A 22,746-nucleotide genomic window follows, 5' to 3' on the forward strand; every position below is an offset into this window, starting at 1 on the left:
TTTCACCCACCTTTTTGAGTTTCGTTCCCGATGATCCGATGGAGGTGATGATTTGGGTGGATGGGACTTTTTGGTGACGTCTCCAAGAAGTTCCCAATGAAGTCGATCATAGGTCCCGAACGGGAGAGAGAGATGGAGAGAACGAGCAGACTCCAACCCCCTGTTTATATGAGAAATGAGATGAGGTTGCGCGATGGCTGGTTTGAATTTGTGGGATGGTCTGGTCTGGTTTGGTCTGGTGTTTTACTACATACACGCGTCTCTATTTGACGTGCTTGCATGGGCTCAATGCGACAAACGAGGTTGTGATGTGCTTCTTTCTTTTTTTCCTTTGTGCACTGCAAGGTGGTACTAGAATGGGCACCGAGATTAAACCAGGTCTGATCGACAAAAAGAACTACGGGAATCTAAGGAAAAAATTCGAAACTTCCGGTTCTAATGTCGAAAGACTGCGGGTCATTCGTAGCGTAGAAATTTAGGTTCAATTGCAACCTCGGGATTGGAATTTGAACTTCCAAGGTTTTTGAGATCAGCACGGTCTCGGTCATGTCCCGGGAATATCAACCTCCAAGCGGACTTGATCTCAGTACGTGGCAATTGTGGAATTCTCAGGTCCTACTACTTGCATGCCTGAAGTGCACTAGAATGACCCATTCTAATTGAAATAGAATCGAATAAGGGTCTCTGTCGGTAAGCTACGAAGCACCCACAAGGGAGCATATAGAAAATTGGATTGGCCAAGACAGTTGAAAGTAACCCAGATAAACACACTTCTTCGCCAACCGCGCAGATTCGCGGGGTAGATGAAAAAAAAGTATATACATTTAAGGACCTGGAATAAGAAAAAAGGCGTATAGCAATATAGAACAAGCCAGTGAAACTGTGGCCTTAGTAGTCATACCTGTTCAAATTTAAGGATAAAAAGGTGGTGAGAGCCCGGTTGTAGTATATTGGAGGGGAAGTCACATTTATATTTTACAATCGATGATAGCGTGGCCCAGCGTTCGACTTACTAGAAGACACCAGGTTAGCCACCATGCCCAAACTAAGTTGAAGTGTATGGTAACAGGCAAAAGCTAATTCGATTCTGATAATGAACACTTTTGATATCCGAAACCGAAATTGGGAAATTATGTACAATCGACAGGGTAAACAATGCCTCAAAGCTAAAGCTGCGCAACACTCGCAAGCAATCGATCGAGCATCTCATCCTCGACATCTCCTTTCTCCCCAACAACTCTCTCAACAGCCCCCACAAGTGCCACCAACCTCTTTTGCTTAATTTCCTCCTCAAGCTCTGAGCTCTTCTGCCTCGCCAACTCAATAACAGAAGATGGCAAATTCGCCAACCGAGCCACATTCAACCCATAACTCCGGTGCGCAACGCCCTCACCAACTTCATACAGGAAGGTAATGTCCTCATCGCCCTCCTCACCCGACTCCGTAAACCGCATATGCACGTTCCGCAGTTCCTGGTCCGGGAATGCGGCTACCATTTTTGACAGATGCTGGTAATGCGTAATGAACAAGGTCAATGAGCGAATCGACCGAACCATGTAATCCAGTACTGCCTGTGCGATAGCGACACCGTCGTGAGTGGATGTTCCACGGCCCAGTTCGTCTAGTAGGACGAGGGAGCGAGGGGTAGCTTGTTTGAGGATGTCTGCTGTTTCGGAGAGTTCGACCATGAATGTTGATTCGCCTGCTAGCATGTTGTCGAAGGCACCCATGCGGGTGAAAACTGCATCTAGAAGGCCTAGGCGGGCGGAGGCTGCGGGGACGTAGGAGCCTATCTGGCCCATGATTGCTATTAGGGCGACCTGGCGGACATAGCTGGATTTACCGCCCATGTTTGGACCTGTTACGAGGAGGGCGCGCGTGCCATCCGTGGAGAGGGATGTGTCGTTTGGAACGTAGGTGTCTGTTAAGAGTTGTTCGACCATTGGATGACGGCCTTGTTCGACGTGGAGGCATGGGTGGTTTGTGTATTCTGGTTTGACGTAGCCGGGTTGTTGGGCGATTGTTGCGAGGGAAAGGAGGCAGTCCAAGGTTGCTAGAGACTGGACGCAGTCGCGGAAGGCTTGATATTGGGCCGAGATGTCTGCTAGCAAGGCTGCAAAGGCTCTGTCACAGGCTGCTGCTAGGGCCTCTTTGTATTGGTCTCGTTGGCGGATGAATTGGATCACTTCGGGTGTGTGGAATCGGGAGATCTTCTTTGTTCCGCTGACCTTGACCCAGGATGCTGGGACACGCTTGATTCCTAAGGAATTGTTTTCAACCTCGATGAGGTACTCGATTCCAGAAACTGTTGCATATTGGACTTTCTTCCTGCCTATGCGCTCTGCAGCCACGGCTAGATGCTCCTCTAGCTCGTGTTCGATGCTACCAATTCCCAGTTTCTGGTCGCTGATGTCTTCAGTCTCCTCTTCTTCGCGGAAGAATGAATACTTGTCATCGGTTCGTGCAGCATGGAGGTTGATCTTGTCTAAGTATTGTGTGACATCTCCCTGGATAGTTGGCAGAGATGCAATAGCTTCACTGATCAAAGGCGACTTGAAGCTTGTATCAGCAGCAGATTTGACATCTGCAAATTCCATTGCGATCATTTGCATGGTTTGCAAAACAGTGAGAAGCTCTGGTCGGGAGCACTTCACGAGATTAGCGTGACATCCCAAATGTTTAATGATGCCAACTTACCTTGCCGTAATAAATACGAATCAAACTCCGTTCCAAGTCACTTTTGATCTTGCCCAACAACCCTCTGATCCTATCCACGGGAATAACCCGAGCAGGGCTCATCAACTCCTCAACTGCATTGGTGCGTTCCTCTAAGCGGCCCTTATCCAGCAAAGGCCGCCCAACCCAACGTCGTAATAGCCGCCGACCAAATCGCGTCTGCGTACGGTCCAACATCCAGAACAGACTACCCTTCACAGAGTGATCCGTCTGATTCTGGTATATCTCCAAACTAACCAGTGTATTTCCATTGAGAAGCATATGTGATCGAGCAGAGAATGGCTCGAAGTACTTCGTCAGATCAAAGACATGTTCCAGTCCATAATCCGACATATGCTTAATCATAGCTGATAGACAGATTGTAGGGTGTTCTGACAATTCAAGGACATTTTGGAGGAGCTTGGCTGCCTGCGCATCCTCTTCCGTACCAGTTGCTTTCATCTTGCCAGCATAGAAACTTGCAACATGGCTATGGGCTTCCGCAGCGGCGGTGTTCTTTTTCGGAACCCGCTCAACACGCACTGCATCTCCGAAAACATTGGTTTTGCTTCCAGATAGGTGCTGCACAAGCTTCTCGCTGGCCCGGGACATCTCCCCAACGATGACGATCTCACAAGGCGCAATATGCAGCAGTCTTGTCTCGATCTCACTTCGCATGAAGCCATCTTCGAAGTCATCATAGATAACATCTCCAGTGGCGGGTTGAACAGCAACAATACCGACATGCACCCTCTCATCATTTCCAGTGCCTTTGAGATTAGCTTCCGTGATACACAGCATATATCCCGTAGCCGGAGAGGAGCTCCCTGCAGCAGGCACGGAGCCTTCAAGCCCCTCGATATCATCAATGTAAGTTCCTTTCGTGTAAAGGTTGGTTAACTTCCGGACGAATGGCGCATTGCGATTATCACCCGCGGCCTTGAGAGCAGCCGTCTCGATCTGGCGCACCACTCCAACCTTGTGGCCTGCAGTAACAAGACGCTTCACATGCACGTGTAATCGGTGAACAGGGATACTAGCAGAAGCGAAGCGGTCGATGTGAGCTTCGGAGGGGTCTGTTGGAGCATTCATTAGCTTAAACATGCATAAACAGAGGGTGAGAGAACTCCGGTAGTTGACCTACGTTCATCGAATCTGAATTTGCCGGGTATGCAAACAATTCCCAACTCTTTCGCCGCAATTCGGGCATCTTCTCCGAAGAACCGAAACTTATATCCAACTTCAATGACAAGCACGGTATCCATATGCTTGCGTTTGATATCGATGACCTGTTTCTCCATCGGCGTAAGCTTACTACCACCCTTCTTAGGAGCGGCTTTCCCTTTCTTAGGGGGAGGAGCAGGCTCATCGTCTGCATCGGCTTCCTCGCCTTCTTCGGCATCAACGGCGCCAGCATCAGTAGCATGAGCGTTTCGTCCAATACCGATCAAACAATCTGCACCGCCGAGTCTCCGCACGAATTTCTCGTGCATTTTTTCTTTTTCTTTCTTGCGCTGCGCATCTTCTATGTTTCCATTTTGGGTGGACGGTGCGGCTTGCGAGCTTTGGAATTTGAAGATGTCGGTTCGTTGGCTGCTGCTCAATTGGGATGGTGGATTTTGTGGAGATTCCGTTAAGGTTTGGGGTTCTTTGTCGGACATGAGACCGATCTTGTTGGATTGCTTGTTGGGGGTAAGACCATTCTTCCGGGCTCGTTTGGGTGGTGGTGCAACAACATCATCGTCATCGTCATCTTCAAGTATGGGGTTTGCCTCCGGTTCTGGCTCCGGCTCCGGCTCTGGTTCGGGTGATGCAGGTCTCTTTTTAGAAGGCTTTACAGACGGGGTCTCGGGATCTTTAGGAGCGGCTGATGATTGCGGAGTTGAGGAAGGTTTTTGAGTGAAAAAGCTCGAGATGGTTGGCTGCTTGCGCTTTAAGGACGGAGATGGTGCGGAGGACGATGGCGAGGATTGAGGCGCCATAGTGCCTCGGTAATTCTGAACCTTGAAACGCGATGTATTTTAGCCTGGGATTTTCAAAGTTTTCAGGTAGAATGAAAGCCAGAGGAACAGTGGTGCCTCAATCGTGCTCCGGTTGACTTATCAAACTCGACGCGTACAGACGCGATGGCGTTAATTGGTTGATGACTCAGCGTGCTATCAGCATAACCATATCAGTATGGAAAGACTCAAGGCTCTGTAGTGAGAAACGAGCGTAATGAGTCAACTTCATTTGGTTTCTATCGCAAGCCCCTGGGTATCTATACTCGCTAATAATAATAGTAATCCTAACAGCCGTGAAATATCGCCGCAGGGTAGAGAAGAAATAAAACACCACCTCGCCCCAATATAAAAACACGCATGATGGTGCAACGAAAGGATACAGGTCCAGTCATGATGGAGTATCCTCGACATTCAAAGGCATGCATGCCATTCCAAATCATTAATAGAACGGGATGCTGAACTCGAGACATTTGGGAAACAGAAAAAAGCGCCTATTCTGTGTTGGTGGCCAAATAAAGGCGAGCAAGGTCGCGTTGATCCTGCTCAGAGATAGTCGCCTCAGAAGACGCCGCACGGTGTTGCACGTCAGTGATTGTCCAGTCACTGGGATTCATCGTCATATCATTCCCATATGGGCTTGCCTCATAGAATTCCAACTTTGAGCTCGGGGCCAGCAGAGGATTGGATCGGTGTCCAGCATTGTCAGATCCATCAGGCCCAAGACCGCCGTAGGGAGGCTCTTCATAGTAGTATCGAGGAGCGTACCCGGCATTGTCTGTGTCACTTTGCCTTGGAAAGGGTGAGTGCCAATCCTGAAAGTCAATTCGACCCTGGGCGTTCATGATCGGCTCAATATTTTCCTTGTCTCGGGCAGTTTGACCAGGCTTTGCCACATGGTCGTTGACATCCAATTTGTGATTCAGTATCAAACGTGCCGGAGTCAAGTTGTCGCGTGGGACAGTAAAGTGTCCAGATCGGTCGTTGAATGTTGTTTCTGGTCCTTCTCCATCAGCAAAGATGGTAAACCCATTGCCACGTCGTTTTCCAAACGCCTGCACAGCGAGACCAATCTCACTATCATCGCCGTACGACGAGTTGATGCCCTTCAAACCCCCAGTAAAACGGTAAGGGGATCTATCATTGATATCAAAGGTTTCCAAATCCTTTCTGTTGCGGTTGTTGTTCACAATCTTCTTGGCGCGTTTCCTGTCTTGAGCGCGAGGCAAGTTGGGGTCTGCCTGGCGAAGAACTCCCCTCTTGGGACGTGTAATGCGTCTCTTTGGGATGGGCGTCTCCCCTTTCAGAGGAGTGTCATCTTCAACATTACCGGAAATCACACGCTGCTTCCGGAAGACCCCCGTTGGGGAAAATATGAGCTCAGTAGGCTCCACCTGCAAAGATGTCAACTCCATCATCTCCAACACACTTCGATCCTTCTTCTGATTGCGCTTGCGTCGCATTTGCTGGGTCGCGGAATCAAATATGTCCATTCCTGGCCACAGGATACCCTTGAGTCTGGCCATTTCATCTGCTCGTTCCTTGTCGGCATCGATCTCTTCCGAGACTTCAGTATGCATTTCATCCATGAAAGGATCCGGGATGTTGCGGCCCACCGCCAAGGATATTGCACTCGGTCTTCCTCTAGTCAGAAACCGCTTCGGCGTTTCTGGCAGAACGGCATAGCTCATCTCTGCATAACCATGTTTGTGCCCATGTCCCTCGTGTGTCACGGTACGCATTGGCGGCGTTGAGACCAGCCCAAAGTCGGTCTCCATTTGCATGACGTTGGCATCGGCTACCGCAGATGTGGCCGGAGTGGCATAGATTGGGTCCAAGGACAAATCCTGGATGCTCGAACTACGCTTCACTTGTTCCGGGGAGTCCACCAGGCGAGGATCCAGGAAGTCGGGAAAAGCAGGAACTTCAGGAGAAAAGTATCCTTTTGGATTCGAGCGTCGCGATCTTCTCTGCGTGTGCTGGATCTTGGAATCGACCGCCTTTTTGAGCTGGGACTTTCTCTTTTGCTTCCGGTCTTCCTTGGAGGTCATCCTGTCGGACAGCAACTGGGCGAGACCATTGGTGCCATACCAATCATCGTACTTTGCGAGAAGCTCATTGGCTTGAGCTTCCCCGACGCTGCGAACCTGAAGCTTGAAGTAATAGGACAAATGAGCCTTGGAAGCGACGTGGGTCAGCAGGTGCGAAATGTCGCTGAACCGAGGTTGCCTAGGGCAGATAATGCATTGCAGCACGGCAGAATCCATAACCCCAGCAGAATTGATATCTCTCAAAACCAGGAAGCGACATGCAAACTTCAAGCAGACACAGAAAGACAAAGCAAAAATCGCCGTGAAAAACAAAAGCTGAAGGAACGATGAGAAAAGAAGATGAGAAGGAGAGGAAAGTATGAGGGAGCGGCGATAACACTCGACAGGCGACTCTCAATGGGAAGGTGCGTGAATCCTACCGCGGGATCCTCATGGGAAGGTAGCATCTACACATCCAATTTGGAAAAAGCTGGAATCATACAATATCAAAGCTAACGAAGGGATTATCTTGGGTTTGATTGGTATCTCGATTAACTATTCTACCTAAACCTGAAATACTCAGGAATGAGCCACGATGTCTTAACAGCCTTAGGCCATTGTGGGATGATATGAAGCGGAATAAGTCAAAGTGGACAGTTGCTCTCCTCCTGCCTTGTATCCCAAGATCCATGGTGGAAGGAATCCAGGGTTATTAGATGGCAGGAGGGTTGAAAGATGGGTGGAAGATGTAAATGTGAAGCATGTTTGATTACTTTGCAAAGCATCGAGCAACGACTGATTTAGGCAAACAGCTGTTACCCGATTAGGAAAGGAGTTATTGGAAACAGAGAGCAAGCCACTTACTAGACAGGGTCAATCTCCTGCAGGCCTTCAACACCAAGCAGGCTCAAGCCAGCCACACCAAAGTGGGTGTGGTAGACATCAACCATGTTTCCAGGTCGATCAGCAAAGCCACCTCCTTCGGGATCCTGCTTCGGGTCAGAATGGCAAAATGCAAGGGGTATCGGGGAGTGACTGACCTGGCATTGAAGGACGAATTCAGCAAGCTTCTTACCGTCAATCCAATGAAGGCGATCAATCATCGCTAGACTTGATCCAACCCACCATGTATAGCAAGAATCGGGGAGTTTTTCAGGACGCCCGTTGAACCCACCCTTGTCAATCTGGCGTTCACTAAGCCAGGCACCTAGGCGATCCTTGTTCACCAAATCTAAGCGCCCGGCAATGGAGAGAGCACCAATGCAAGTGAAAACTTGTCCAGAGTGTGACTCGGCCCCGGGAAAGAGACCGTATGCCCCATCCAGGTTCTCGCAGCTTTGAACATAAGCGACCGCTTTAGGGACATCGACTAGGTCCATCAGACCGAGGAGAGACAGGGCATTGAACGCGCCATAGAGAAATCGAGTATCAGTCTCTCCCCATTGGTCGCCCATGAAGGAGCCATCCTCGCGGTTTTGCAAACTCGCGATGAAAGAGCCCACTTTCTGCTTGCCCCCTCGGCCTCTTTTCTCCAGCTCATCCACTGCATCAATCATGACCAGGATCTGGACTGCGGAGACAGTATACAGCATATGAGCATCGTGACCGGGGGCAGCACCGAATCCTCCACTGTCTTTTTGACAAGAGAGCACAAATTCAATAGTTTCATCTCGGGCCAGTGCGTCGGGATGACCAAGGATATGCAAGGCCGTCAAACCCCAGTAGACTCCATTCAGTCGTAAATGTTCGGTAAGCCAATACTCCAGCTCATCTTTCCTCTATTTTCAACCGTCAACTGTTGTCCCTGTAAAAAGTGAGAGTAGCACGCACAGTGTCCAGGTTCTTGATGTAAGCGACATGCTTCAAGATGTGCAATTCCTGGTCCAGCTGGGCACCTCCAGCCCGGCCTGGGCCAGATACCAAAGCCATGTCTGTTTAAGGTGTAGGGGTAGAGTGGGGTTACAAGGCCCTGCAGCCAGGGTTGATTGGACCAAACGTTAGCTCTGAAAAGGGGGGAAGAGGCTTGTTCGGCAAAGGCCGGATATCGAAAAGTCAGTGTCACAGCTCAAACCATGCTGTCATCAAGCCATGCATAAAAGGCCAATGCGAAGCTGTACAGAGCCGCGGGACTAGACGGAGCTCCCGCGAAGCGAGCAATTGTGGCTTGAGTTAGCGGTCCGGATCAGGGATCGCGCTTTTCAATAATTGTGCGCCCACGTGACTAGGGCGGTCAGACTAGGCCGGATCAGGCAATTTGCATAGCTGTCCGGAGTAGGGCTCCCGAAGTGGACACCACTGAAGGCACTCCGTTGCTTTGCCCCGTGCGCCGAGGTGACATGCCCAAGCGCCGCTACTCTAGGATTTCCATCTGTTTCAGATTTTATGGAGCCAGGCATCCAGGAAAACGATTCCCACCATGCCGATTCGGTCGCATTATCAGCTCATGGAGCAAACAACAAGGGGATCAAGAGCCTAACAAAACCAAGTGGAACCCATTGACTGGCTCAAAGTCCGCCACCTGCCAACTTTTTGCTCCTCGAGCTCCAGGGCTTCCGAGTTCTCACGATGGTTGACGGGTCACGCACGTGGACTTTGGGCGCATTCTCGAGGATTCTACTATGGAGTCAAGTGCAATTCTATCAAATAGATGTGGTTTCCGATGGATTCAGATTTGACGCACGTGCGCGTATATACGTTGGCATCGGGTATGCATAGAAAATTCACAGTAAGGCTGGAGCACCGACTTCATTCCCCACGGATACATGATGCACCACCTGGGCAGCGTCACATGGCCAACATCAATCCAATAATAGGTCTCAGAGCCGTACTTGGGAAAGTTTTACACCGTGCAACCCATGATGGGCAAAAGGTGTTTCTAAAAAGAAGTGTACCCCACTAGGCTTTTGAGCCATGGTTATGGAGGGGCATTTGGAGTAGCTTGCAGAAACCGCATCATCAGTGGTCAGAATCTGAAACTCGGGCTAATTAAGACACAAAGCGGAAAAAAGTGGGCCAAGGCAAGCGCCGTGCACACGTTTTGTCTGACGACAGCGCCGGGATTTGCGCCATTGGAGTAGAATTGATTGTGAGTGGGCCTGACGGGATTTTTATCTTTATCTTTGGAATTTTTTTACCCCTGACTGATAAGTTGTTTTTTTTTTTTTTTTTTTTTTTTTTTTTTTTTTTGTGTATCTGGTGTATAGCTCGAGAAGCAGCAAGTAACCAAATTTCCAGCTCGGGTACCTTGCTGGGTTGCCATCAATTTCCGGTTCAGCCAGCGTTATCAAAGTGATCCGAGACGAGGGAAACCATGGACCTCGGACAGGCACAGGAGAACTCACGAATGACAATGCTTATGGCTCCACTTGCAGGCTAACGTAAGGCAAGCACATCATCCCGCCCGTGGTTCCAACTGCCAGACCCAGCGGCTCCAATTAGCGGTGGGGAGCGATCGTGGTGTACAATGTTCTTGTATCACTGCACAGCTCATTCCTGATCACCGGAAACTCAAGGGATAATGCACCCTTGACTCTCCCAATCCTAGCAAGAATTCGACTCAAAAAGGGCGAGCCCATGGAATGAAGTTGTACAAAGAAGTACATAAACAAAGGACAGACTTTCACCCCATGGAACTGGGGATTGACACACCATCATCTTAGTTTAATTCCAGGAGATACACCATTTGACCCTTGGAACCGGTGAGGTCCTGATAATATAGTAGGCACGTCGTACTTTATACTCAAAAACCACTCGGTCCCCACTCATGTCTTTTATGATGGTGGATCTCCCCTTGACTTCTCCATATTTTCTTAAATAAGAAAAAACGAGTGACCCAACTTGCCTTTGCATAATCCTGGAATGCTTCCTCACTTCTTCACTCCTCCGACTCTCTGAACCTGACGTTCGACACTAGCGTCATTTCTATTGTGCACGGTTCTGCTCACAAAGCCACTACCTACGCTAGAGTCCATTACGGGACTTTGTGCTTGTCCAACGCTCCGTTCTTTCTCCTGCACAACGTTCGTTACTTTTGCTTCTTTCTTCTATCTTTTGTTTTCTTGACTGTTTGATCACCATATTGTGGTGAGATTACCCCCCCTTGGTGAAATCGCTTGTACCCGAATCCTTCTGCCGATCCTCGAGCCGCCGAAAAGAGGGGGGAAAGCGAACTGGGTCTTTCAACGAACCCGTCAACTCCAGACCTGTGGGAAAGTGTCGTGTGAGCGGATCATGAGGAGAATTCTGGTAAGTTTCTCAGGCATCCGCGAACCGTTGCATTGTTTCAGGGACCCGGCCTTGTTGAAGCAAAACATGGCTTTGAATGACCCCCCCCCCTGCGTCTGTCACCGTCTGTGGTTTCACTGGTCTTTTTTTAGACGCTCTGTCGTGCTTCTGAATGACTGACATATTTGCGTCTTCTAGAGCCCTTCCCCTCGATAACGTTTCAAACTCCCGATCCGACGATCGCTTCGACAACCGGTGGGCTGAATCTCCGTCCCACGCGGAGTTGAAAGCTTCTGTACGATCACAGGTGGTCTACAGTGATTAGGTACTTGCAATCTGCAGCCCTAGTCCATTCTCTCATGCTGACCGAAGCCCGTTTCTCCACGCGCAGTTGGACAACCCCGGTTCGACAACAGTGCAGAACACAGCTTGTGCCACAACCCCCAAGTCAACAATCCATCACCTTAGTTGTCGCCCAACATGCCATCTCGACATTCCACTGTGCCCAATTTGGACTTCAGCTCCTTCAAATCTGACTCGAATAATGGAAAGCTTTCGTCACCTCTCTCCCCTGGCCAGAGCTCCGACGGGCTGAGCCCCTTGACACCGCGCTCTCCCAAATCACCGTCGAGCTCACCCCTCTTCAAAGGTGCCACCATTCGTCCCGTCACTCAGGACTCGAGCAGCAAAGCGACCAGCCCGACAAGTCCGACCTCACCTAACCCTTTGGCTGTTGAGACTGAATCCGGTCCCGAACCCCCCACCCCGGGTATCACAGCCATTCCACAATACTTTCCCTCCCCCAAAGGCTCGCCCAAACATTCGCGCGACCAGTCCAAGTCATTTTTTGGCACTTTGAAAGCCCCCAAGACCTCCCACCGATCGCACCGCTCAGACGGCTCCGAGACTTCCACAGAACCCCCGAAGAGTCGTGGGACCTCAAGAGATAGGAAATCGTCAATGGCGCGCATCTTGTCTGAATCGACGCCCGATTTACCTGCCATGATTGCTCAGTCTGAAGAGACCGAAAGACGTAAGCGTTCATTCCAGTGCGCCTGTTGTAATGCCATCTAGCTAACGCCTCCCATCTATAGTCAAAACCTCACATGGTGACAAGACAACACAAAGAACAGGTCACAAGAAAGCCAGCACCGAAACTGACTCCGCCCCCGCAAAGAAGAACAAGCGATTTGCCAATCTTTTAACGCGATCTCGGTCTATTCGTGTGGACGAATCATCTGGAAACAGGGCTCCGACAAGACGACCATCAACGGGTCTGGCCAAATTGGAGGAATTCAACAAACCCGATTCCCAGAAGCCCGACGCACAGAAACTCGCGACACAGAAATCTACGATACAGAAACCCGCGACACAGAAACCTGCGACACAGAAACCTGCACCGTCGCCATCTACCACAACACAGCCTGAGCGATCTGCCCGGCCGACAGGGAATTATCTTGAACGACCAGTGGAATTGGCCCCTATCAGAAAGGAGAAGACCGCTGGATCTATGACCCAGTCTAGCTCCTTGAGTCAGGTATCTGGCGCATCAGCGGCGATTTTCAATAATCTCAAGCAGTCTTCAAGTGGTGCTGCAGACCGTTTGGGCAAAGCAGGCAAGGGCTTCTTTGGCAAGATCACTCGCAGTGGCAGCACTAACGAGCGCGAGTTGATAACCGATGACTCTTATGTTTGTTCGGTGATTAACCTTCCCCTGATTGAGCAAGCCAGAAAGACACGCATTGCGAAGAAATTGGAAGACTGCAGAGATAAGACTGAGTTCTGGATGCCAGCTCTTCCATACCGTTGTATCGATTATCTCAACTTCAAGGGCTGTGAGGAGGAAGGACTTTACCGAGTACCTGGAAGTGGCAGAGAAGTCAAACATTGGCAGAGGCGATTCGATTCAGAATTAGATGTCAGTCTCTTCGATGTCCCAGATCTTTACGACATCAATACCGTTGGATCCTTGTTCAAGGCCTGGCTTCGCGAATTGCCTGAAGAGCTCTTCCCCAAAGCAACCCAAGACATGATCGCTGAAAAATGCGAAGGCGCTACAACCGCTCCGCAATTGCTCAAGGATGAGCTTTCTAAACTCCCGCCTTACAACTACTACCTCCTATTTGCTATCACCTGCCATCTGAATCTCCTTCACTCCTATGTCGACCAGAATAAGATGGACTACCGCAACCTATGCATTTGTTTCCAGCCTTGCATGAAGATTGATGCATTCTGCTTCCAGTTCCTTGTCTGTGATTGGAAGAATTGCTGGCAGGGCTGCTGGACCGAGAAAGAGTATGTTGCAAAGGAGAAGGAAATGGACGAGCAAGAACAGAAGGCTGTCGACGAAAAGGCCAATGCCATCGCTTCTCAAGCATCTTCTACCCATGAACGGGCCGTCTCGTCTAGCTCGAGCTCACAAGCTGAGGAGGAGCGGCTTCGGCCTGAAACATCCCGAGGTCGAAAGAAGGCCAGACCACAAAATATTGAGACTGGTCCCACGCACTCCAGAAGCATTTCCCAGCTTCCGGAACTTGGTCCACCACTTTCACCTATCAAAATCTAGGGACCATATTATCTGCTCCGCCCATCAGCCTCCTATGAGACTTCGTTTCAGTTTTGGCACCATGAGCTTGGCTTGCAGTGGTTTGGTGCTTAAGAGCTTCGCTTTATTCGGCTGGACCGATTTTGCGCCAATGGATTTCACGGAACAGAAACTTTGCCAGATTTGGCAATGTCTTTGATCTGAGGAATTGGAGATGTTCGCATTCATTATTTTTATTTTTTTTTATTTTCTCCTTTTTCAACCTTGTTGCTGGGCGTTGTCATTTCACCATCACTTGGTCTCAGACCAACATTGTCAGAGTGCATCTCCTGGCGTCCCCGGTATTTGGATTTCCCATCATTCCTGATTTATCGTTCTTCTGTTGTATATCTTTGTTTTTCCGTACACTCAGAAACTGGCGAATGGTGGGCTCGATTTCTTTTTCTCTCTCTCTCTTTTCATCTCATGTGCTCGCGATTGACACAAAGGTCAATACCTTTGGCTGGTCTGCTTCAAGTTTTATGCTGCTCCTTCAGATATCCCTCTGTGGTTCTCATCATCTTGTTTCACGTTTCTCGTTTTTCCTCAGCTGGAGGTGCTTTCTTTGTCTTATTGGCGTTTTCATTGCGAGTCTTGTACAATAGCGGCACGGGTGGCATTATTCGGTTCAATGAGACCTGATCATCATTGACTGTCACGGAATACAAATCCAAATGACTAGATTGTCTACACAATTCTTAAACCTGAACCTTGAACCGTAACAGCAAACTAGATGAGGTCTTGAAGTGATAGATATTGATCTAAACAATGCTTTTAATATGGTCCGAATTGACCGTCATAAAATGGAACTAAGCCCGACTCCAACCCCAACGCCCATAGAAACAATGAGGAATCTCGAATATACAAGGCTCCAGAGACGGAGACAAGTCACATAAAACACGCTCTCAGCTACTTCATTTCTTAGCCCGGCGATCATTAGCCCGCTGCTTGCGGTCATTTCTCTTAATCCGCTCCTTGCGCTCAGTGCGGGACATTCCACGAATGTTACTACCCTTCTCAGCAGCAGCCTCCTCCTTCTTCCACTTAGACTCATCAACCTCAACAAGCCACTGATCCTCGCCAGACTTGTTCTTTCCCTTGTAGCCCCATCGTGGCACCCACTCGCCAGTCGCCTCGTCGTACTGAAGCTTCTTGCGGCGCTCCTTATCGGCGAGTGCGACTCCGGGACGCTGGCTGTACTTGCCGACACCCTTCTTGCGAGCGAACAGCTCCCACTTGGTCGGGGGCTTAGGAGTGGGCAGAGGCTTGTGGCGCGGGAGTAGTGTCTGAGGTGCGGGCAGGGAGAGGAGCACGCCGTGCTCAGCTGAGGAAGTGATGTTGCATGTTGTCAGGAGCTGGTTGAGGAGGCACTGGGCGCCGTCGCGAGCGACATTTTGCAGGGAGGTGTTGAGGTTCTCGCCCTCGGGGAGCTCGAGGGGGTTAGGGTCGTTGGCGAGAAGGTGTCCCAAGTCGAAAGTGTAGGGAGTGGGCTTGTCGACAGTGATAGGACTGAAAAAGCATGTTAGTTTCAATACTGATATTCGAGGATCAACCGCATTGGAAGCGTTTCAATGGAATACATACAGTCTCTCGGCCTTGGAGCCGGTCATCTCAACGTCTGTCATCTTGGAAAACTGTAAAATGACAGGAAGCTTTAAGATCAAAAGAGCGTCGAAGAGGTTATCACGCTCGGTAAGGAAAAAAAAGTTGGTTATCAGCCGTCTACTTTTCTGCCATGGGTGACTAAGCTGCATCCCACCGCCAGCCTAATTAGGTCATACGAGGATTCCCATAGTCAAATTATTATTGCTGTCTCTCTCCCCGACTTTCAATCGTCTCAAAGCCCACCACATTCCCACCACCCCCTCCCCAGCCAATTGATCGACACTGCGCCTGGCGCCAGTGTTCCTGACCAATGGCCTCCGCGTGGTGCTGGAGCTGCCTCTCGCGGCTTCGCCCAACAACACCAGCAGTCCTCCCGTCCGCAACTCCCCGGGTTTCGACCGCCGGATTCCACTCCACCGCGGTGCAATATGCCATGCCAGCAAAGAAGAAGGGTGCCAGTCTGACGCCTATGCGGTACCGACAGGGTCAGACACTGCGGAGGAAGAAGAAGAAGACTACTGAGCGTGCGCGTCCCCCGGCTGTTGGAGAGCGCAAGGCTATGCGGAAGCGCATTGTCCTCAGTAATCCCAATGCTCTCGAGGTTGAGGGTATGCAAGATCTGTCTGCTGAGACTATGGTCGATGCTCGTCTCCGTGGCTCTGTTATCGGCCTCCCTGTGCCTATGCTGGATCAATTGAGAGCCGTGGAGGCATTCAAGCCTAAGCAGGGCTGGTCTATATTCCGTCGGCCAGGTACTATTCTGCGTCGTGATGCCCTGGAGATGGGTCGTCTTTTTGAGAAAATCTCTGGCCATGGTGATGCGCCTGAGAAGGGCAAGGTTGTCAAGAAGGTTATCACTGGGTCCAAGGGATCTGGCAAGACCGTGCACTTGTTGCAGGCCATGGCCATGGGATTCACTAAGAAATGGGTGGTTGTCACTATTCCTGACGGTAAGATCTGCATCCGCTAAGATTGGCGGGGAGATGTGCAGCTGCTAAACTATGAATATAGCCCGAGAACTCGTCTCTGGTGACTTCGCCTACACTCCCATCGAGGGCTCCAAGCCGACCCAGTACATCCAGCCTAGCGCTACCGCCGCTTTGTTGACACGCACCGTTGAGGCCAACCGCGAGGTTTTGTCTGGTCTTCGTGTTTCCCAGCAACACCCCGGCCTGAAGGGCCTTAAGCCCTCGACCACCCTTGTCGATCTGGCCAAGATGGGATACTCCGATGCTGCCCTCTCCTGGCCCGTTTTCCAGGCATTCTGGAAGGAGCTCACAGCAACTGCTGCTGCCCCCGGCTTCGAGAAGGACTTTAAGCCTCGTCCCCCGATGCTGGTGGCCGTCGACGGTCTTGCCCACTGGATGGTTGAGAGCGCCTACCGCGCTGCTGACTACAGCCCGGTCCACGCCCACGACCTCGTCTTCGTCAAGCACTTCCTCTCGCTCTTGCAGCCCGGTGCCTCCCTCCAGAACGGCGGTATGCTCCTTTACGCTACCTCCAAATCCAACAGCCCCTCAAACTACGCCCTTGAGGTCGGTCTGGACCAGCTTGCTGCCCGTCAACAGGGCACTAGCGCCACTTCTCCCGAATACCCCCAGCCTGAGGCATTCAGCAACCCTGATGTCCGCGTTTTGGATGTGTTCAAGCCCCAGACTGCCTCCGGCAAGGAAGGCATTCTCGAGCTACAGACCCTCGGCGGTCTTACCCGTGAGGAGACCCGCGGATACCTGGAGTACTTTGCCAAGAGCGGTCTGCTGCGTGAGAACATCAACGAGAAATGGATCGGTGAGAAGTGGAGTTTGGCCGGTGGCGGTATCATTGGCGAGCTGGAGAAGCTTGGCCGCCGTGTCCGCACTGTTGCAGAGCCCGTCCCCATCGCGGAGTGATGTAGGATTATATAGGTGTTTGTTTCTTTTTCCCGTCCGCATAAGGGCCTTTGGTTCTTCTCATTTTGTATTGTAAATGGAACTCGGGCCTTGGTTTAGCTTGTACTTTTAAAAATCTTCAATCTCGTTCCATTGGTGTATGCATACATACTGGATAATGTCTGGCAAAGTTTTGGTTTCCCCGCTTTAGTGCTCACCCCTTGCCACTTTTTGTTCACAGTGTAAAACTGAGCATCACCTGAGCAGCTTGATCTACTCAATGCGCATGACCTGAGCAAAGTGCGGGAGTAACTTAGTCAATAGCTCGTCTCAATAAAATGCACCACGATCAATGATTGATTCCCAATCTGAACACACTTACTAGAATCCTCTTCACTTGCGCATACTCTTTTTGATGAAGTTAGATCTTATGTGCTTCACTCGATTGAGCTAAACCAACGACAGCGCCTCTCACAACCCTGAAGTGTGGTAATGGCACGTTGTTGCAAAAGGAGAAACCTGTGCCCAAATTCGTGTTGAAGAATCACTCACGTCGGCCCTCTTTGTCGAGTTATATCCGTCTTTAACAAATTTCAATTGTTCGGATGGGTTGGTCGTTAGAAATGCTTACTGCGTTGGCCCTAACCCGAGATGGCCGATATCCTCTAACTCGACTGCTTCTACAAGCACCCTTGGAAGCTCTTGAAGGCCTGCTTCTGCAACTATCTTCTGCTTCAAAATATTAGATTATATAAGCCTTTGTGGGTTTTCAATTGTAGATACCAAATGAGATGTTCATTGCGGTGGCATATAGGCGCCAAAAGCTCGTTCTGAAGAGGAATGCTAAATGTACATCCGGGGTACCCTTTTCTTAGTACATACTCAGAGCTATTAGTTGCTCAGAGACAGAGTATGTACCAAGAACAGGGACGTGTTAATGACCGTATACGTGCTCAGAAATAATAGGTTCACAGATACTTGGGTGCCAACAGTAGTCGCTATCTGCCACCGTTGGCTTCGGGAAATGTTCCATTTATCGAGTGTTTCGGCAGCTCCAACATGACTGAATACTACTACACCGATTTTAATCAGATCAGCATATACATTCGGCTTTATAAGCGGTTGAAGCCCTCTTCACCAAACCAAAGTCCCATGAATGCCAAGAGTCACGTCCAAGGAGATATTCCCGCCAAGTTCTCCATCTTGCCCCATAACATTTCTCTCGACGCCCGCGCTCGAATCTTGGAGCCTCCCCCTTCTGTGGTTTTGGTCCAAATGGAGCTCTCCATAATCTACTACCTTTTTCTTCTTTTTCTTTTTTGGTTATTTCGTGGTATATCACTTCCCACGCATGAATTCCATAATTCTCTCTTCATCGGAAACTGCCTCGGTGGACAACCCCATCGACCCGGAGGAAGACCGAGATTATGATACACATTACCATCATCCGGTCTGGCCACAACGCTGGTATCATCCAGAATTCACTAAAGAAGCCGCCGCACTATGGTGTGAAGAGCCATGGTACAAAGATATCGATCGCCAGAGTCGCCGGTTTCTAAGGTCATCACTGTGCAATTTTCCTTGGGGTCATATTATCTATCGGACAACCTACACGCCTGAGTCTGAGAAATCATGGCCGATTGCCATGGAAAAGCTGACTCGCGTGATGCACGAATGGATTGATGGTGAATTGGAAAATCCCCGAAATTCCTACGGGAATGACTCCCGCCCCGAGCAACTGGTCAAAGAGTCGCATAAGGATGTGATCATCTCTGACTCGAGTCGTTGGGACGGTGCTAGTGTTGAGCAAGTCCGTAGCCATTATATGGAGCATCTGCGCGAGATGAAGCAGGAACGTTGCGGTGAACAACCTCGCTTTGTTGTCTGTCTTATGATTGATGAGAGGTCATTGAAGTCCATTGTTGCGAAAGATGACTATAGCGGGTTTGTTGGGGTAGTTGATGGATGGTATCTCCCCGGAATAAAATACGATTGGCCTTCTTACCGTGGATACATGAGGGCGGAAGTTGCTGCCTTGTGGCCCCTTTATCAGAATCTTGATTTCAATCATATGGACGATGTATTTCTGAGTGTTGCAGATGGATTCATTCCCGTTTATGATGCCGGCTCTTGAAAGGCGCATGATGAAGACGGGAATGAAATTCCAAACCGTGGTTGGGTGCCCCCCGTGGGAGGATATGCGCCGGGGCGTGGACGTGGATATTGGTGATCTTCAAAGAAAGTCAAAGGCTCCCGGTCATTCCGATTGTGCACCGACGCAGAAAGTGTCGGGCCCAAATATCGGCGACGCACTAACCATCACAGACTAAATGGCCCTGTAGGGTCTCTTATTCGGGTATGACCTAGGTTAAGTTGGACAAATGAGGGGTGTTCACTGATCGTTACTGAGGAACCGCTAAGCACTCATTGAGTACGCACTGAGCGTGCTGAGTAGTCCCAGAGCACTCACTGAGATGCTGTGGACTCGTCATTTACCACCTTCCTCATGGGTGATCCTGAGTCAGAGCTCCCTCATGAAAGCAGCGGCGGCCAGGTAGGAAGGCCCCAGCCAGCAGGCATCATCCTGTCTATGTATGTGCATATAATGGATAATTTTTACCAGTTTGTATTTCCCATATTCCCAATCAGAACAAAAAAGACAAAAGACAAAAGAAAAAAGAAAAGAACCTTCAAAGAAACATAAATGTTCTGTCATATTTACTCAAGGGCAGGATCCCTTTTTCGACGAGGCCTCCCAGCCCGTCTATCCAACTCATCAATTGCCTCCCTCTGCGCCTGTCTATACGCTACCAAACCCCCCTTCTTAAGCATTTTGATCCTCGCCATCTTCTCTGCGGCAGTCTCACTGGACGTTTTATGCATCTCCTCAAGATTTTCATACCACTTGTCATGTCGCGTATCAAAACGCGGTCGAAAAGCATGCAAATGTGCCTTGCGACGTTGCTTCCCTGGCGGAGGGTCTGCATCCTCGGGATGTCGGTATATTGATACGCGGATATCGTCCACTTCGGCATATTCGTCTCTTTTTCTTTTAATTGGGCTTTTTTGTTTTGGGTTTTTTGCTGTAGCGTCGGTTTTTATAGTGTTCACTACCACTTTGCCTTTTTCGGTGCTAGTCTCCTCGTTTGGTTCGGAGGCTGCTGTTGCTTTAGCAGTGCTTGCTTTTCTGGTTCTTCTTCTCTGCGTGATCTCGGGCGCTTTGCGTTCGGGTTTGTTTTTCTTATTTGGAAGGTTATGTTCTTTCTTGAGCTCCTTGGATTGTTCAATGACTGAGGGTTTTTGCTTCTCCCCCTTTTTAGTGAGATCACTAGGGTCATCACCGCAGTATGGATCTCGGACGATAATTTCTTCTCCTTTTTTGATATCACTGGCTGCCCATACGACCAACCGGTTGGGTACTTCGTGGTCATAGCCCCAATTGGCATTCTCCTGCACACTTCTCTTGAAGAGACTAAACCCAGGAAAGAGATACAGATCCATGAACGATGGGTCATGATTTTTGAATGATTCCTTTTTCTGCACTTTCATATCTTGTATGTCTGGGTGCATGGGTGTTTTGTGAGCATCACCGGGTAACAGCTCCGGTCCAGGCCCGTCACCTCGGCGTTTCTCATCCCAGGGAATAGCATGGCTTACTAATTTGTGCATGATGCTTTGAATAACCCATGTGTCGAAGGAGAGATCTCGGAAAATATCGACACCCATGTATGTCAAAATGTCGAACGGGACGGTGATATTACCAACATAGGAGAACGGAAGCCAATCTTTGTTTGTATCAGTCGGGTCAAGTATGAGAATCTCGTCAATCTCCAGCGGGGACAGATGAGGATTTTCTTTGCGGCGGTGGAGTGTTATCTCGAATATATTCCGCAGCAGGAGACTGTGCATGGTACCGTATACATCATTGCACTGGACGATGTACTCTTTATCCTGCCATTGCCTGATAACGGGTCTCATGGCGTCGTGCAGCCATGACCAGTCTTTTCCACAGCTACTGAAATGGTGCAGTCGGCTTGCGATATTTCGACAACTTGGAGACAGAGATTTTCCTTTGGCCTTGCCTTTGTGATTACAAAAGACCCGATCATCAGGACCGGGGACAGGCTTGCCCGCTGGGGAACAAGCACAGCGTTCAAATCTGGTTTCGGCGAAGAGTTGGAATCGTGTTGAGCCGATTTCAATTTTTCGCTTGCAATTTTCACATCTTATTTCATCCATCACTGCTGTTTTATCTCTGGTCATTCGTCGAGGCCGAAGATGGCTGCGGATAATCGGTTCTTCGAAATGTATCACCTCTCCTCTCTTGATATGTCTAGCCGCAAAGACTCCAAGCGTGTTGTTCTTCTTTGGTAGGAGTTTGCACTTAGGCTTCATACCATCCTGACAGAATATGTTCACATTGGCAGTATCGACAAATCCTCGCGCATTCCGATCAACATGCACCCCGTATGGATAAGTTGGTTCGGCCGGGAGACAGCCCTGAAAACGCTCATGCCAGAACAGTGTCTCGTCGGCTTTCTTTTCTTTTCGTCGGCTTTGCCCGATAGACTCGATTATTTGTCTCAGCTGCTGGGGAACCAGTGAGTCACGATCCTGCGTCATAATCAGATTCGAGCTGAATGAGTTGTACCGCTTATCAAGGTCATGCCAGCAGTTCAACGCTAGTAAGCTCAATGTGGTTATAAGCTCTAAGGCTTTCACGAGGCCACTGGCAAAGTATGCGGCACCTCGTACTCGTAGGCGGTGGATCTCGGGTTTGAGATCCCCTTCCTTTCGAGGCTGAACGAGTAGATGTTGCTCTATCGCATGCCAGATCCGTGGGTAGAGACCTGGTCGTCGGCTGCGTTCGTCCCCGTTGATCAGAACGTTACAGAGTACTTTTGCACGATACGCATCGCCCAGAGCTAAGTCGAAATATGCTAACTGGTAATGACAGTATGCACGACTGGTCCAGTAGGCGGGGTTATAGGGACTAAGATGAACGGCAAAAGTATACATATCGAGTGTACTCATCCAGTCATTTTCGAAGGGTTGGAGGGCATATTCTGCATTCCATCCTGCGAGGCCAGGATTCGTCCGAGGCTCTATTATCATTTTTAATCCCCAGTCCTTCAGGTTTCTCCGAGGCATGATCCCAAAATGTCTTTCCAATTCAGTCTTTTCTGCCCGGTTCTCGAGATCTCGCCTATCTCCGTCGGTGCTTTGACCTCGCTCCATCAATAACTCTTTGATCGCATATGAACCCCACGATTCCAGATTATTGAGCGTACTTCCTTTGATTATATCGTCCCTGAGCTCATCAATTATATATGAGACTTCCCAATCCTTTTCCAGCCCTTCGGCCTGAAATTTGGATTCTGCGTCCTCACGTGAGACGGGGAGGAGTGGATTGCTCATCAAGTGCTCGTAGACGTTGTGTACTAGTATGTGGGCCTCGGGCTCGCCTGTTTGTTGGGTGTATGGACGGTTTTTGTGGCGTCGCCATGCCTTCCCGAGGGCTCGATCTGGAAGAGACCATACTTGATAAGCGATATTCGCGTCTGTTTTTGAGACATATGAGCCTAGTTGGACCTCGTCGAAGACATTGGGTCTTGGGACTCCTTTCTCTGGTTGTAAGGCTTCTAGGGGAGGTCTTGGGAGAAAAGCCTTGTCAATTTTGGCAAATTGCTTGGTTCCCATCTTGCTATGGTAGATAAGAG

The 22,746-nt window shown here is 49.7% G+C and overlaps 8 protein-coding genes across 8 annotated transcripts; 3 read left to right on the forward strand and 5 right to left on the reverse strand.

Moving 5' to 3' along the window:
- Window positions 1–1,166: 1,166 nt before the first annotated feature.
- msh3 (mismatch repair protein MSH3) lies at window positions 1,167–4,697 on the reverse strand (the record flags this gene model as incomplete). The annotated part of the gene is made up of 3 exons (XM_057112339.1): window positions 1,167–2,648; window positions 2,698–3,791; window positions 3,860–4,697. The coding sequence occupies 3 exons, from the start codon at window positions 4,695–4,697 to the stop codon at window positions 1,167–1,169; spliced, it is 3,414 nt and encodes a 1,137-aa protein (XP_056977076.1).
- A 512-nt stretch (window positions 4,698–5,209) lies between these two features.
- N7484_001920 (uncharacterized protein) lies at window positions 5,210–6,982 on the reverse strand (the record flags this gene model as incomplete). The annotated part of the gene is made up of 1 exon (XM_057112340.1): window positions 5,210–6,982. The coding sequence occupies one exon, from the start codon at window positions 6,980–6,982 to the stop codon at window positions 5,210–5,212; it is 1,773 nt and encodes a 590-aa protein (XP_056977077.1).
- Window positions 6,983–7,608: 626 nt separating this feature from the next.
- On the reverse strand, window positions 7,609–8,674 carry N7484_001921 (Rab geranylgeranyltransferase subunit beta BET2; the record flags this gene model as incomplete). The annotated part of the gene is made up of 2 exons (XM_057112341.1): window positions 7,609–8,523; window positions 8,576–8,674. 2 exons carry the CDS (start codon window positions 8,672–8,674, stop codon window positions 7,609–7,611), a joined length of 1,014 nt encoding a protein of 337 aa, XP_056977078.1.
- Window positions 8,675–11,449: 2,775 nt separating this feature from the next.
- On the forward strand, window positions 11,450–13,535 carry N7484_001922 (uncharacterized protein; the record flags this gene model as incomplete). Its single annotated transcript, XM_057112342.1, has 2 exons — window positions 11,450–12,002; window positions 12,064–13,535. 2 exons carry the CDS (start codon window positions 11,450–11,452, stop codon window positions 13,533–13,535), a joined length of 2,025 nt encoding a protein of 674 aa, XP_056977079.1.
- Window positions 13,536–14,467: 932 nt separating this feature from the next.
- Window positions 14,468–15,178, reverse strand: N7484_001923 (ribosome biogenesis protein RRS1; the record flags this gene model as incomplete). The annotated part of the gene is made up of 2 exons (XM_057112343.1): window positions 14,468–15,062; window positions 15,138–15,178. The coding sequence occupies 2 exons, from the start codon at window positions 15,176–15,178 to the stop codon at window positions 14,468–14,470; spliced, it is 636 nt and encodes a 211-aa protein (XP_056977080.1).
- A 290-nt stretch (window positions 15,179–15,468) lies between these two features.
- On the forward strand, window positions 15,469–17,047 carry N7484_001924 (mitochondrial 37S ribosomal protein mS29; the record flags this gene model as incomplete). Its single annotated transcript, XM_057112344.1, has 2 exons — window positions 15,469–16,108; window positions 16,170–17,047. The coding sequence occupies 2 exons, from the start codon at window positions 15,469–15,471 to the stop codon at window positions 17,045–17,047; spliced, it is 1,518 nt and encodes a 505-aa protein (XP_056977081.1).
- A 1,330-nt stretch (window positions 17,048–18,377) lies between these two features.
- Window positions 18,378–19,160, forward strand: N7484_001925 (uncharacterized protein; the record flags this gene model as incomplete). The annotated part of the gene is made up of 1 exon (XM_057112345.1): window positions 18,378–19,160. One exon carries the CDS (start codon window positions 18,378–18,380, stop codon window positions 19,158–19,160), a length of 783 nt encoding a protein of 260 aa, XP_056977082.1.
- Window positions 19,161–19,744: 584 nt separating this feature from the next.
- Window positions 19,745–22,726, reverse strand: N7484_001926 (uncharacterized protein; the record flags this gene model as incomplete). Its single annotated transcript, XM_057112346.1, has 1 exon — window positions 19,745–22,726. The coding sequence occupies one exon, from the start codon at window positions 22,724–22,726 to the stop codon at window positions 19,745–19,747; it is 2,982 nt and encodes a 993-aa protein (XP_056977083.1).
- Between the last annotated feature and the right edge of the window lie 20 nt (window positions 22,727–22,746).

This window comes from Penicillium longicatenatum (assembly GCF_028827895.1).
Source record: "Penicillium longicatenatum strain IBT 33135 chromosome Unknown contig_1_segment0_segment0, whole genome shotgun sequence".
NCBI classification, from domain to species: Eukaryota; Fungi; Ascomycota; class Eurotiomycetes; order Eurotiales; family Aspergillaceae; genus Penicillium; species Penicillium longicatenatum.